This window comes from Leptinotarsa decemlineata, unplaced genomic scaffold (genome assembly GCF_025532065.1).
Source record: "Leptinotarsa decemlineata unplaced genomic scaffold, Ldec_3_MD MMD2_tig00078422_RagTag_RagTag, whole genome shotgun sequence".
NCBI lineage: Eukaryota > Metazoa > Arthropoda > Insecta > Coleoptera > Chrysomelidae > Leptinotarsa > Leptinotarsa decemlineata.
This window is the reverse complement of record NW_027412747.1, coordinates 3,045,159-3,062,133: the sequence shown is the minus strand read 5'-3', so window position 1 is coordinate 3,062,133 and position 16,975 is coordinate 3,045,159. Positions and strand designations below refer to the sequence as shown.

The 16,975-nt window shown below is 36.1% G+C and overlaps 1 protein-coding gene across 2 annotated transcripts in view; it reads left to right on the top strand.

The window, feature by feature from the left end:
• The window catches only part of LOC111504309 (uncharacterized), a 130,716-nt gene that overhangs the window by 111,814 nt on the left and 1,927 nt on the right, over positions 1-16,975 (top strand). For both annotated transcript variants that reach the window (XM_074186050.1, XM_074186049.1), the window contains exon 6: positions 7,317-7,477. In XM_074186050.1, the coding sequence (XP_074042151.1) occupies positions 7,317-7,477 (161 nt within the window). The remainder of the gene's footprint in view (positions 1-7,316; positions 7,478-16,975) is intronic.

Sequence of the window (16,975 nt, the reverse complement as noted above, 5' to 3'; positions counted from 1 at the left end):
CTAGTCAATTTCTACAACTTTCCCACCAAATAGTGATTCATCAATATTCGATTTGGGAAAAATGTGAACTTTCTAGTTAGTTTGTCATTTTAGAAATGTAGTTGATAGCTTCTAAGGAAATCAATGGAAAAATGTTTGTCTTTTTCTGTTTTTCAACATGCATGCAAGTTCAGGTCATCTATGTTTGATATCTCCGCAAATGTTAATGTGTTTGAAGCGTCTAGTGATGGACTAAGTCAAAATTTGAGACAATCTATATTTAAAATGTTAATTGAGGCGTTGATTGTCATTATAAAAGGTTAAACTTATAAAACAATGGTCTGTATACATTTCATCATCTTCATTTCAAGGAGACTTCAAATCTTTGGAATTAATATTCTTATTATCATAAATCAAACTAACACCGTGATTATTTTTTCGTCTATGGAAAGAACTAGCAATATCATAATTAGATAGAATCATAGACTCTCATCGTAACACCACGTTTCCGATAAACATAAAATGTCAACGTTTTTCGTATCTGCAATTACCTCCAGTTCAGTAAGTTTATTGCCTAATGACCTAATATTATTATATTATTAGATATAATAGATTTTGTTTGTTTATATTTGGAGACAATTCATTACAGTTCATCGTTATCTTCCTGTGCCTGTGCGAAATATGTGATTCACATTGGATTTGAATTGCTGGAGATTAAATCCATTTGAAAAAACGTTCTCAGGAAGTTTATTTCACATGAACGTAATTGTCTGAATGAAAGAGTTCCTAAACAGTGAAGATCGAGGTGTACTGGGTTGAACCTCAAAACGATGAGCAGTCACAGTCCGTTGCGTATTTCTGATATGTACCGTTCTTCGTGGAATCCAATGTGCCAAGTCACTTAAACACTTCCTGTGAAAATATCTATAGAAGAGAGACAAATCTCCAACCTTTCTTCGATGTTCCAGACTATCAAGATTGCAACTGATATTCGCGTCTCCAATCAAGTAGATGGCTTTTTCTTGGATGGAATCCAGTAGCCTCAGGATATGTTTGGGGGCGTGGTCCATACATGAGAACAAAACTCTTGAGCTGGTCTTCTCCAGCTCCTGAAAAGTTCTGAACTGATCTTTATGAAGCATAAAAAGTTGGTGGGGTGTGTACAGTTTTTTGGTTCGTGTTTTTCAAGCTTTTGAGAAGCAGCCTTTGCAAATTTAGCGACATGATTCTGTCAAGACATATTGGTGTCCAATTTGACTCCCAACAAACTTATCGAAGCAGAAAGCGGAGGTTTTTCACACATAGTCAGTGGGCATATTTAAAAACTGGCTATAAATCAAATCATCTAAAGGAACAATTCGTTCAGGCCAGTGTCAGCTCCATACACTGTAGGTTAATGGACTGACACTTACCAGAAAACAACTACTCCCCTGGCTAATACCACAAAAGGCGTTGGATTATATCCGACAGGAGTCAGTGCAGGATTCTTCGCTGAAGTTATTCCTGCATATTATGCTGTTGGCGATACAACTGCCGCAATCGATTTTCAATTATTGGAACACACTTGTAGACTGGTTTCGGGCTGTTTGGCCACTCGTCAGTGCAAGGGAGTGGCGATCATCAACATAAAGTCAATGATTTTCGATATTTGAAAATCTAATTCCTTCAGAGTATCATTCCTCGAACTGGGCTGAAGCGGACAACAAACAACAGGTTTGTCATCGCTCCATCTGCCTGTGAAAGAGATAACCAACCGCATATACGAAATGGGTTACCTCGTTCAGAGGCAAATGGGGCGATGACAAACCTGTTGCTTGTTGTCCGCTTCAGCCTAGTTCGAGAAATGATACTCTGAAGAAATTCAATATTCAATTATCGGAAATCATCGACTTTATGTTGATGATAGACACTACCTTGCACTGACGAGTGGCCAAACACTCCGAAACCGGTCTGCAAGTGTGTTTCCATAATAGAAAATCAATTGCGGTAGTCGTATCGCCAAGAGCATTTGCAGAAATTACTTCAGTGAAGAATCCTGCACTACACCTGTCGGATATAATCTGTCATATATTAATAATGAAACATAGTTGTTAGTTTCCAGTCCTGTATATTAAGATTTTTTTTGTACACGAATGTTTTTTCATGTAGACTTGCCCTAAAAACGCAGTCGAGTACTTACCGTTGTTGAAGATACAATAAAGTGGTACCATATAGAAAATATCATTTTTTATGCACGATAACATAACAATTGGCGACGAGGACATTTCGTAATCCGCGCAAAATCTAGTGAAAGTGTCGAAGTTAGTGTAAAATGGCATCAGATTCGGGTTTATTAGGAACAATAAACACTTTTGATCCTAACAATTCAGACTTCACAGTATTGAGTGAAAGATTGAGTCAATTTTTTATTGCAAATAAAGTGAACGATGAAGGACAAAAAAAGGCAATACTTCTGAATTCTTTATCAGAACAGTGTTATGTTTTACTGAGAAACTTATGTGTTCCCGATTTTCCAAATTCTAAAAACTACGATGATTTGTTAATTTTGCTTGAGAATCATTTCTCGCCAGTGAAATCGTTTTTTGCACAACGTATGAAATTCTATTCAGCCCGACGAGTTTTAAACGAAAGTGTCGCGGTGTGGGAAGCCATGGTGAAAAATATGGCCTCAAAATGTGGTTTCGGATCCGAATTGCAAATAGTTATGCGTGATATTTTTGTCATCGGCATTAATGAAGAAAAAATTATGTATAGATTGTTTGAAGAAGATGCCTCAAAAGCGGATGTTACGATACAAACTTCAATTAAATTGGCTGTCCCGAAAGAATCAGCTTTGAACGAACGTACCATCAGAGAGAGCTTTGCTATAAATTCAAATGCGAAGGAAATAAAACAAGAAGGGGAAGTCAACTTTAATAGACATCGATATAATCCGAAAAATTCGTCGAACTCAGTTCACAAAACCTATACCAAGGAGAATTCCAGTTGGGGAGCAACAGTTCGACCCGAAGAACAGAACAAGAACTATCGTCAAGGGGTAAGCCACCCTAACCAATCAAGTAAGTGCACAGTATGTGGGCGCTTCAATCATTTACCTAAGGAATGTTCATTTAAGGAGTGCATATGCCACAAATGTGGTATTAAAGGGCACTTAACCTCTCAGTGTGGACGTCGGGGGCACCATTACATAACTGATGATGTTTCTAGTGATGCACTAACCGATAATTCAATTTTTTGTATTCGTGATGATAATAGTGAAAATGAACAAGTACCGAAAAATTTTGATATTATTAAACTAGATATAGGAAGTATGGATTCATTTGATGATGTGAAACCTACTTATATTAAATTGATTGTAGAGAATATACATATAAATTTCGAAATTGATTCAGGATTCGCACACTCAGCGATTTCAGAAAAGTTATTCAAAAACATTTTATGAATTACATTTCATATGAAAACGATTTATATCTTCGAGATTATGTAGGTATAAGTTTTCAATCAAAGGGATATTTAATATTAAATGCCATCTTAGAGAATAAAACGTACTCCTTGAAGTTGTACGTTATTCAAAATGGAGGACCCCCGCTAATTGGAAGAAACGAAATAAAACTATTTAAAATCGGAATTTGCTAAATTAATTTTAGTCAACAAGTCGATGTGAGTCGGGAAGGTTTTTCTGACTAAGTTTTTTTTTTGTTTCTCAGATATAAAGAAATATTTTAAGACAAATTAGGAACTTTTAATAAATTCAATATTTCATTAAAATTGAAAGAAAATGCCAAGCCAAAATTTTGTAAACCCCGACCGGTACCATTTGCAAATAAACCAAAAATAGAAGCAGAGTTACAGAGATTGGTTGAAAATAAAGTTTTAATTCCAGTAGAGTTTTCAGAGTGGGCCACACCCATTGTCCCAATACTAAAACCTAACGGTGGTATTAGGCTTTGTGGTGACTTTAAAGTTACCCTAAACCCCCATCTTGAAATTCAAAACTTTCCGCTTCCCAGAATAGAGTACCTATCTTTTTAGTCAACTTCGGGGGGGCAAAATTTTTCTAAAATTGACCTCTCGGAAGTTTATCAGCAGGTAGTTTTAACAAAAGAATCACAAAAGATGTTAACTATTACCACCCATAAAGGGTTATTTGCTTACACTCGCCTTCCATATGGAATTACATGTGCTCCGGCGATATTCCAGAATATAATGAAACAAATGTTTCAAGGTACTGGTATTGTGTGTAAAAATGATGAGGAACATTTGAAAAAACTAGAAAAGGCTTTTCAAATTTTGAAAACTTATGGGTTAAAGGTTAAGAAGGAAAAATGATATTTTTTTTAAAGATTCTGTAAAGGACCTAGAACATGTTATACATAAAGAAGGGTTACATTCATGAAAAGATAGAATTCAGGCAATAACGGAAGTGGCGGTACCAAAAACAGTGACGGAACTCAAATCTTTTTTGGGAATGTCAGAAGTTTTGCAGCCATTGTACAAATTATTGAAAAAAGAAACGAAATGATTCTGGTCAAAAGAATGTAAAATAAGTTTCGAAAATGCAAAAAAATTATCAATTTCAAATTCCGTTCTTAGCCATTTCGACCCTGAAAAGAAAGTTAAGCTCATGGTAGATGCATCACAATTTGCGTTAGGAGCAACTATCTCTCATATTGATAAAAACAATATTGAAAAACCAATTGCTTTTGCCTCTCGTCTATTGAGTTTGTCAGAGACAAAATATTCTCAAATCGAAAAAGAAGCTGCCGCCATAATTTTCGGCCTAAAAATTTTTTATCAATACTGGTTTGGTAAACAGTTTTTACTTGTCACCGATCATAAACCATTACTGGCGATTTTTGGGGACAAGCGATGTTTACCGATGTTTACTGCTAGCCGCCTTCAACGTTGGGGCTATATTCTTTCAGCTTTTGATTATGAAATAAAATTTGTTACTTCAAATCAAAATTATGCCGATTATTTGTCCAGGTTACCCATCACGAGTGGGCAGGTAGAATTGCCATTTGATTCAAAACAGGTAACCGAGTTTTCTTATATAAATTACGTTACAAAAGGCAATCCGAATTGCCGATAGATGTAAATAAAATTCGAAAAGAAACAGCGGTGGATCCAGTCCTCAGTAAAGTAATGTTATTTGTCAGGAATGGTTGTCCCAGAAAATGTCCTGGGGAAGATTATAAACCATTTTTTATGACAAAAAATGAAATAACAATAGAACAGAATTACTTCATGTAGGGTTATCGCATAATAGTACCAAAAAAATATTGGAATTCTATACTAAATGAGTTACACGTTGCACATATGGGTATTGTTAAGATGAAACTTTTAGCTCCGGCTTATATGTGGTGGCCTTTGATAAACAGTCAAATTGAAAAAATGGCCCAGTCTTGTGAAATTTGCTGTAGACTAGCTCCTAATGTTACAAAAATACCTTTGTCTGTATGGAAATGGCCAACTAATCCGTGGACCAGGCTACATGAGGATTTTTTTGGGACATGTTTCAATATACATTCGTCATCGAAGACGCTACATCTAAGTGGATCGAGGGCTTCGAAATGTCAAATATCACATCTTTGAATACTATAAGGATGTTTCGAGAATTATTTGCGAGATATGGATTACCAAAAACGCAAAAACATTCACAAGTTTTGAATTCCAATGTTTTTTAAAGCAAAGCGGTATCAAACATCTTACGGGGGCACCTTACCACCCATGTACAAATGGACAAGCAGAAAGTGCGGTGAAAATTATCATAAATGCTATTATTGAAAGTAAAACTGAGGATCCAAGGTTAGACACCCATTTAATAATCAATAGATTTTTATTTCAATATCGTAATACCCTACACTCGACCACGGGAGAAACACCTTCTAAATTGCTTTTTAGTAGAAGTTTAAGAACTAAATTTGATTTACTGTTACCTTCTGTGGAAGCCGTAGTGAAATCTAAACAAAATTATCAAACAAAATATTATGGATATAAAAAATATGTGAACTATGAAATAAATGATTTGGTATATGCACGAGATTATCGTGAAAATGTTCAAAAGTGATGTCATGGTAAAATTAAAGAAATATTGGGCAGAATAACTTTCCTGGTAGAAACCGATTGTGGATTGAAATGGAAAAGACATATGAATCAATTAAAAAAAGATTATTCAGACGAAAAATATTCAAATACAATATCTAAAACAAATAATGTTTCTTTCACTCCACGATCTGCTTTAAAAGAAAATATTGTAGATTGGAAGGGAAAAAAAAAGGTGATGAAACTGATAGTGGTAGATCTCTGAGACCCCGTAATAAAATTAGGGCACCTGAGCGATTAATTATGGCAAATTAATCCTAATGTTTGTTGTTAGTTATTGCAAATTATTACTGGATAGTGTAATGTTTCAAATTAAGTAAAGGGGTGTCATATATTAATAATAAAACATAGTTGTTAGTTTCCAGTTCTGTATATTAAGATCTTTTTGTACACGAATGTTTTTTCATGTAGACTTGCCCTAAAAACGCAGTCGAGTACTTACCGTTGTTGGAGATACAATAAAGTGGTACCTTATAGGAAATATCATTTTGATATGCACGATAACATAATCCAACGCCATTCATGGTATAAGCCAGAGGAGTCGTTGTCTTCTGATAGGTGTACAGAATGGAAGATTTCAGTTGAAAAATCTTCGGATGTACATAGAGTAGTAACTAGGTTCTTAATTATTGAGTGTAGTCCGTCATCACCTTTTTTATCATTAGGTACCTCTTTTATTTCGAGAAGTTATTGTCGGGATAATTGAAATAAACTCACAGAGATACAAAATGAATAAAAAATTTCCAAGTTTCAAAGGGAAACTGATATTCACCTTCACTTCTACTAATCCAACTTTTGAAAGTATGGCTTCAGAATATCTCGGTAAATTTCGCTATTTAGCACCAGGGAGCAGATACGCATGTCTACTCCGACGACTGCTATCTGATTGTACTACCGTCTGATTGTTATTCAACAATATATTTCGAAAGATTAAATTTGAAAATTCTGTAACTTCACTTAACATATTTCGTAAATTTCTTCGGTAGTTGAACGACCTCTATGACAACAGAAGTGATAATTTATGTAGAAATATAATTAGTATAGAGTTACTATTTGAAACTGATCGCTTCCTTCCTTTCTTTCGACTTCACACTAATAATTTTGTTGGACTCCGACTTTGAACTTGGAATTTACTAATTTTTTAAAATCACTTGTAGTTCGTAGGAATGTAATGACATTTGATTCTCAATTGTTTTTAATTATCGTTAGGGTAACTAGAATTTTTTTTTCAGCTTTCTAATCGAGGAGTTGTTAAGAAAATTTTCACGAACAGCAGAGAAAGGTGGAGACAACAGAACGTCAGTGGAGCATTTGCCGAACTGAGAAAACTAGTTCCGACCCATCCTCCAGATAAAAAACTATCTAAGAATGAAATTCTCAGGATGGCAATAAGGTACTTGTATATCAGGTTATTTCATCTTATTAACTTATTCTTTTTTTCGACATAGTCACATCAAAATCACGAGGGTTATTAGCAACATGTCTTCGAGTATCTGCACCTTATGGTACATGGAATGTGGAACTAATTTTTTCGTAAAATGACTAAAAGATTAAGTAATTTGATAAGTCTTTCACAACTGTCCCCTAAAATGTCTTCCGATAATGTTGGTTTTTGAAAACATATTCTTGCATTATGGTGTAACACAAATCCAGTCAAAATGTACTGATACTGATATTAGATTCAAACACTTCACATCTGGAGATTTCGTCATCGGTTATGACATGCCTATGCGTTGACTAAGTATGGTCAATGCGAACTGGGACATCAAAATGCATCAGCCACATTTGAATTCTTGTAAGAAAAGAAGAGTTTATGATCAGTTTCTTATATATGAATCTGTTTTTCCCTTAATCAGCTGTCGCCCCCATACGAACGACAACTCTCAGAAGTTGAGAAACTTTTAACGTGTGATTCCTAGCCTATATCTATGTTTGTCTGCTTTACTGATATAGGTAAGCAGTTCGGCAAATTTGTCGAGTTTGCCAACTTCATTTACCCGTCAATTAAATTCAGCACTGAAATGAATGAAAATGAATAACTCAATAATTTTATATTATATTATTTTTTCTTGCTGTCTGTTCCTATGTATGCTCAGATCGTTTTTTTTTCGTTATCAAAACTGTGAAGTGCAACAAAAATTCCTAAAATTCACTAAAGGTTAACATGAGGATTTCATTGACCCATGAATATATTAATTGGCCAAAGTTTTTATCCTAGGTGAAGTTTCAAAAACATATGTGGAATCTCTTTTGTTGGAATGATTACCACATGTTCATGTACTAAAAAATCTAGATTCTTATTTATCACCGGATAAGATGAATCTGAAATGACAAGAAATTTTCGGCTTATACTAACACTTTCCATAAGGAAAGTGCCCGTACAAATCAAATGAGGAATGCATTTTTTTTCAATTATCGATTTGTTTCTTGACTATTTTTCACACCGTTGTTAAATTACTCCCTGTATCTATTGAGGTATGGAACTGAAAACTATAAAATTTTGAAATAATCATCGGCGACCTATAGTTCATACTAGAAATATGTTTCAATTTGGCCGTATCTATCGTTTTACGATAAATATGTTCATTTTGTTGAACGAAAGTAATTTTTTGTGAAGGAACATCAGTTTTAGCGATTTTGCGATGAAAAATATGAAAATTATAATGGAGAACTTCATACAGGTGCAGAAAGGGCAAAGTTTTTACTTCACCCCAATAAATTACTACTTATGTAAAATCAAAGTATTTTTCACAATGAAAAATGTTCTATTTATCAGTAACTAGATATATTTTACATTTTATTCCAAATGAATTGTAGCATTGATTATTTTGGGTTGTACATCGGTGAAAATTTGGCGAAGAATGTTTTTCATAATTAAGAGAATAATCAATCTGCTTCAATCTTTATGCAGCTTTTAGAAGTAAGTTGGTTCCCTTGAGAACTGGAGAAATATGTGGTAAAAAATGACTTGCTTATATAAACTGATCTGTGGATAATTGGGGGTATAGTTTGGCCATCACCATATGTTTATTAAAATGATCCATGAAAACTCGTCATTTTCTCTATAACGCACTGATTCTAACCTTAGTTTGATTTGTAGCTGCTTAGTAGCATATCAAAATTGACCAATGAATTTATTTTTGAATTCAAAGTAGTTGGTAAAAGTGTGAGCATATGTGTTGAATCAAAGTTTTGCTGATTTATCAAATAAGTTACTCAAAATTAGAATAAGTTGATTGAAACTCATGTTATCTGTACATATAAAAAATTCTTTATAATTCAAAAAATCAATTGAGTGGAGGGAACCATCATTATTGAAGTTGGCTAGTGATTTACATGTCTTCAGACGTTTTAGACCAGTTTCCCTTTTTCTAAACACCTAATAACCTAGTGACAAACTATAATCACAATCAATCTGCATTTACAAAACAAAACATTATTTCTGTTCCGATTTTGATGAATTTCATCATTATTTTCCGAACTGACATCAGGTAAAACCCTATCAGAATTAAATACAAAGTTTGTTATAGGCTGAGCAGTTCTGTTGAAAGAAAATGTTTTCATAGTTTTTCAATTTCTTTACGGATCGACTCTTCAATTTGAAATCGAGGAAATGTATAATTCAATGTTAATACAGTAGTTGTTTCGAAAATATTTTTTTCTTTCATGTAATACAATGTTTTTATGGAAGTAGTTGTTTCGAATGGGATATTTTTCAATTCATGTCTGGAAGTTACTTTTTTGCATGGACTCCACATCGTTGTATAGAGTTTATTTTGAAATTATTTTGATTTATTTTTTTCTTTGGAAGATTTCCACATTCTTTTGTATAGAAATGGAGAAGTAGAAAGCCAAAACCTTTCTTTCCCAAAAATTATTCTCGCTTAAAAGTATACACCTTTCAATTTAAAAACTAATTTGTAAAAAAAATGTTACTATCCATCTGAAATAATTGCAGGCACATTTTTCACAAATCAGTAATTCATAGATGAACATAAAAATAACAAACAATTTTTGCAATTTCAAAAACAGTTCGATTTGGGGGACGTGAAAGCATTAACCTCAAGAGATTCGTCTAATACAACGACTGGAAATAATAATTATTGCATTCGTTCCTGACGAAATTGCGATCTAATGAATGAAATCAACATACAGGGCGTTGGAAAATAACTGTAACCTCGGTTTTGCTATATGTGTCCAGGCTTCGGGCATAGGGCCTGATCAGCTTAACCTTTAGCGGATGACAATAATGATAATAATAATATTAATAATAATAATAATAATAATAATAATAACGGAACTCTTACGGTATTGACGAGACACCGGTGTTGCCCTACGCTCCGGGGGATATTGAATCCGTTGTGGGGAACGAAAAGTGCCGAATTTATTGAAACTATTCGTTCCCCACCCCAGGCTCATACAAGCTAATAAGCCTGATGTGATCCTTCTGGACCACCAGAGCAAAACGATATTTGTCGTGGAATTTTCAGCTCCTGGCGAGACGAATATCGTCAGAAAAGAGGAGAAAAAACGGATAAAATATCTAGATTTTCTCTTCGAACTCCGCAGACTCTATCCAGATCACTCTGTCAAGATGATTGTTCTGATTATTGGAGTCCTTGGTGGAATGATGTCCTCTTCACTCTCGAATATTGAAATCATCCGGCTTGCCGCACTAAGGCAGAAATCTTAGCCGCACAGATGCATAAGGCTGTCATTCTTGGCTCACTGCGCTTGCTCAGGGCACATGATTCTCTAACCCAATGATCACTTACCCTACGGTGTGGGGAGTGGTCATTGGTTGATAATGCTGGCGCGTCCTCTTGAATGTATAAGGGCTTCGGGGGATAGGGCCTGACCAGCGCACACTACGGTGAAAAAAATAATAATAATAATAATACGCTCCGGGGGATATTGAATCCGTTGTGGGGAACGATAAGTGCCGAATTTTTTGAAACTATTCGTTCCCCACCCTCAGGCTCATACAAGCTAATAAGCCTGATGTAGTCCTTCTCGAACACCAGAGCAAGACGATATTTGTCGTGGAGTTTTCAGCTCTTGGCGAGACTAATATCGTCCGAAAAGAGGAGGACAAACAGATGAAATATAGAGATTTTCTCTTCGAACTCCGCAGACTCTATCCAGACCACATCAGAACAACCACAAGATGGTTGTTCTGATTATTGGAGTCCTTGGTCGAATGATGCCCTGTCTATTCTCGAATTTTAAAATCATAACGGACTGCCGCACTAAGGCAGAAATCTTAGCCGGACAAATGCAGAAGACTGTCAATCTTGGCTCACTGCGCTTGCCCAGGGCACATGATTCTCGCACACAATGATCACTTACCCCGCGGTGTGGAGAGTGGTCATTGGTTGATAATGCTGGCGGCAGAAGGCTGTGATGCTTGGCTCACTACGCGTGCTCAGGGCACATGATTCTCGAAATCAATGATCACTCACCCCACGGTGGCGCGCTCTGTCGAATGTATCGGTGCTTCGGGGGATACGGTCTGACCAGCGCAAACTACGGTAAATAAAAACAATATTCATTGCAGTGCAGGATGTGTTATTAAAAATCTCTATTATTATCTCTCTATTATTATTAAATGAATAATTCATGTGCGTCATATGAAATAAAAACAGCCTTTTTAGTTTTTATCTATACCTAGGGGAGAGGACTGCTGTCCCCTTCAGCTCCTGCATACGACCACAAGTTATAGCAACTCAAAGAAAACAATTTTCAAGTGATTATAAACAAAAATCAATTAGTATCACAAATTCAACATTAAAAATAAAGTTTATAAATGAAACTATTGAACTTAAGTATTAAGAGTAAAAAGTAAAATATAATATTCAATTACTGTAATGAAATGAATACTTTCCAAATGAGTTGAAAATCATATAAAGTGTTTTATTACTCATTTTTCTATTCATAGGGGACGGGAGTCTCTGCTTTGCTTATTTTTTATGACATGGAGGCAGGGGGTCTAGATGGTGATTACGTCAGCAGAAGTTATTTACTTTTTTACACATATGGCATCCCACACATTGTCTATGTTTGAAAACGAAAAGGATTTGTGAAGATTCCCACAAATAATGTTTACGTTTAGGAACTCGCTTTGAACCGAGTAGGGGAATTAACTACCGCGTGCTGTTCACTTGTCCAAGTTTCTTCCGTCAATCTATTGTTTCGTTTCCATACGATTGATCCATTTGACGTATTGTAAGCAGAGCAAAGCACTTAAATGTTTATGTTATCGTTGATCCACTTTCGCCAAAGTTGAATTGACTAATTGAGATGTCGTTTCAAATAGACAAATCCAAGTTATATCAAAAATTGTTGAAAGTTTTAAAAAATCTTTTACAAATATGAAAAGACAAAATGTACAGAAGTTTAGTTAACGAAGAGTGGCGTAATTATAAGTTACAATCAAGGAACTTGATGTTATTGTCTCTAAGAGAATTGAATAAGAATTGCAAGCTGCAGCTAAGACTAAATCCAATCTATTTTTTTTAATATCAAAGATAAAGTGGACATGATGGAGAAACCTGGAGTTTAGAATCTTGAGTGTCCGGAGTAAAATAGTGTTTATGTACAGGTGGGATAATGTTGTCGAAATTTCTCAAAGCGGTATGCTGAACATGAACAGTCTTCTAACATCGAGAAAATCATTCAAGCCGAAATTGCTGGACCTGGCGGCTTGGGCACAGCATTTGATATAGTTATCCAACGAATCCGAAGCAGGTATTTTTGTGGCCAGATCTGTCGTAAATGGTAACAATAAGACAATTTCAGTAAGAATAATCAACCCTAATAATAACAGGGTGGATATTAAGGAAGGGCAAGTAATGGGCACCTGCGAACCGATCGTAAAAATCGCCAGAATCGAAGAAGTTTGTCTACAGCATGCCGAACAACCCGCAAGCCTCTCATAGGCTCTTTCAAGAAGAATTAGAGCCATCTGTCTGAAGAAGATTCATGCAAGACCACCCGATTCGTAGATGAAGAGAACGATATGCAAAATCGTTGGTCGAACAGATTTAGTTCAACATCGAATCGATACTCCAACCACCGAGACGTCGTTTCTTCGTAGAGCCAGACCATCATTATGGACATGTTGAAGAAAGGTGTAATCGTGGAATCAAACGCCTCTGGTCGTCACCTCTTGTGTTGGTGACTGAGAGAGATGAATCGACGAGAGTCTGCGTCGACTAAAGGAGGCTTAATGATGTCACCAGAAAAGACAGTTACGCTTTCCCTAGAATAGATGACACCCTGAACATCATGGCTGAATGTAGATGGTTCTCGACACTAGACCTGAAAAGCGGATATTGGCAGGTGGCCGTTCGCTCCGAGGATATTTCCTGAAAAAAAAAATCTTCATTTTTATAGGGAGTCCCATGTAAAGCTCCGCGGCAAATATCTGGAAAATGAAAGAGAATATCCATGTTTCGTGGAAGCAGATGATTTTGATGTCAAAGGGTCCTCTATTTACGTAGAAATCCAGCACTATGCGTATCCATTATGGCGTCGCGACACCTACGCCAATTTTTTTGAATGGTCACCCAGATTTTTCAATTTGTTATTTGGAATTCAGCGATATAGCACTCGTAGTTTCCTTTTGATACTGATGAAAAGAAGGCAGTTTCATTGCATATTATGAATAGGGCCACGAATAAGTCAAAATAAATGCAATAACGTATTCAGCTAACTGTCAGATTTGACGACTGCCTTCTCCACCGGCAGTGAATTATACCAGTTCGAGTTCATGCCGTTCGGATAATGCAATGCATCCGCAACATTTGAACATTTGATGGAGTTGGTGCTGAGACGACTTACCTGGAAAACATGCTTGGTCTATCTTGATGACATTGTAGACACCAGAAAAAGTTATGACGAGCATCTGTCAAACTTGAGGAGTCTATTGAAAACACTTTCCCAACACCAGAACAAAAATTACGATTTCTCAACTCGCGTTTTGTTTACCAAGTTAGCGTCCTCAGGAGATCATCGTAATAAATTTTACTAATATGTTAATATTCATAAATGCTAGTGGTCTAACTACTAACTGTTAGTATTACCTAACTACACCTGTTAGTATTACCTATCTACTAGCTGTTATTGATCCTATGCTAAACTACCTGTTTTCAATATCTCTTACTTGTTATCTATTTCCAGTATTTTTTTCATAGTAATTTCAAAAAGCTCACGATTTAATTGTGGGGAGATATTTTCTCTATGTTAGGATTATCTCTCATATTTATCTGTTTTTCATTTAGAATTAATACGTATAAAACCAAACAAAGGGCTGTTCAAAATAGGACTATTCGCTATTCATAGAACTCATTCAGCACTTTTCGAATTACAAGTTTTGAAGGCATCCAGAAATCTGTTGTCATGTACCGGTCTCAACAATACGAACTATCAAGTGTTTTCACGAGGCTGCGGAATGCTCATTTGCAGATCACTCCCAAGATGTGCTGCCTCTTCCAGGGGAAGGAGAATTTCTTGGGACAATTTTGTGTTATCGAAGGGAGTTGAAACAGCACCAGAGAAAATCAAAGCAGTGCAAGAATGGCTAACACTGGACTCTGTAGTTATCACGGGCGTTTCGTAAGGGACTTTGGGAAAATGTTCAAATCGCTGTATAGCTTGACTGAAAGAAGAATCCCCTTTGTTTTGTCTCCAGACTGCCAGCAAGCATTTGCTACCCTGAAAAGACATTCGATCAGCGTACCGATCCTGGCATACATTGGGATGCATCCCGATATAGAATAAGAGCAGTACTTTCTTAGGTACAAGAAGAAGAAGTCGTCATTGGCTACTTCAGTAATTCTCTGGAAACATTCGAAAGAAATTGCTGCGTGACGAGAGAAGAGCTTTCGCAGTGGTCAAAGCGGTGGATCACTACCACACTTTTTATTATATGACCGTAAACTCTTGATCAGGTCAGACCACTCAACACTTCGGAGGCTCTTCAACTTCAAAACCACAGAAGGGCATAGCCAGTTACAAACTTTCGAAATTCGATATTGGAAAGAAAATAGTCTCAGAAACGCATATAGCCTCTCGAAAAGACCATGCCTAACATCCGAATGCAAATTTTGTCAACGCCAGGACAAGGATGCCCAGTTGCCAGGAGAAGAGCTTTCTACCAGACGTGACAAGGTAGCGGGCAGCTTTATGAACAGCTCTGATAGAAAGATAAGCCACCCTACCTCCCGCTGCTTCTGGTTTTTTCTGACCCAGAAGATAGGAACCTGTAAAGGTCCCTTGTCCAAGGGTATGTACAAGAAATCTGTTGAACCAGCTGACCATGGTGTGATACGGTAATTAACTGCCTCCGAGGGTGACACCATCTGCATGACGTGGCAATATATCATCGTGGTGCAGAAGGAAAATCCGGTATTGAAAACTGTACGAGAATGGATTGACAAAGGAGTGAGGACAGAATGGCAATAGATTTCCAGATACGGCCAGCAAGAAAAAGGATTGCTCACTGAACTAAGAGGTTGAAACGTTGGCGGAAGACCTGTTGCGAAACGTGATTGCCAGACACGGAGGGTCGCAACTTCGAATCATATTTATGGAAAAAAATGATGAAATTGTTGGGAATAAAGAAGACAAGAACAACTGCTTTTCACCTACAGTCCGATGGAATTGCCGAAAGGCATAATCACACCATAAATAACTACCTCCCGATGTTTGTCTCTGAAAACCTAAGAGACGGGGATAAATTGGCTCCCCTCCTTCCCTTGGCATACAGGAGCTCCCAACATGATGCGACAGGATAAACACAATCCATGTTGTTGACTGGTCAAGAACTGAAATATTCGATAGATGTATTGTATGGCAGCTCATCTGATGATTCTCATGAGGTACCTATTTTAGAGTATGCGAATGACCAGACGGATAGACTGGAAATTGTACACAAATTTGCCAAATCCAAATAACAGCTTTCCAGATACAGGATGAAAATTATATTTGAGAAAAAGCCGCTGCCGGTGAGCTTTAAGGAGGGCTTGTGTGGCGGTACAAAGTGATCTTATAAAACTTTTGAATAATAGTTGAAGTTTCATTTAAAGTGTTTCGTTATATCAATCATTGGTTAACTCACGGGGAAAACCTAACAATACGTAGTGACCAGTTTTATTCATACAGAGTACATTGAACTTACCAGGTGAACATATGGTATTTTTAGCAAAAGTTTTTGGTTCAGCAATCCAAATCTCATCACTATCAGTCGTAGGGAGCTGCTGGAGAACTGAAGTTACCACTCAGACTTAGAAATAGACAAATTTCGCTTCATTTCTTTATGCAAGATTGCGTCTTTTGTTTTGTGAGTTCGGATATTTTCGAAAATTTCTTCTTTTCTCAAATCGATGTCATAGAATGGGTATTACTAACAAAAAGCAAACACGAAATGAAGTATCAAAATATTTGTATGAAGTATGAAGAATATATGAAAAACGCTCATCAACGATAATTAAAAAGTATCTTCAATTTCTGATTTATAAAGGCAGAAAATTTGGTATATTTTTTACAAACTCATCAGCAGAACAAATTGTATATCACAAGTTTTGAATCTTGAGCAATCATTTTTTCATTAATAACTACTACATCTCGTGTATGAAGTTTCCCAATAGGATTGATGACTAGAACCTAAATTAGAATTATCATAAATATTTCGTACCAGTCAGCACTCTGGTTGACATTCCATACACTTTTTGCGAGGAAAGTATAAGTTATTTGTTCAAAGTTTCTGTTGATTTGTTGAATAAGTAACACTTGTCAATGATACAAAAGTCAAATGTTCATATTATGTTTGAGTTCAAAGTGTATTGATTTTGACAAAAGTACTGAGAGGAAGTACCAATAATAATGTACG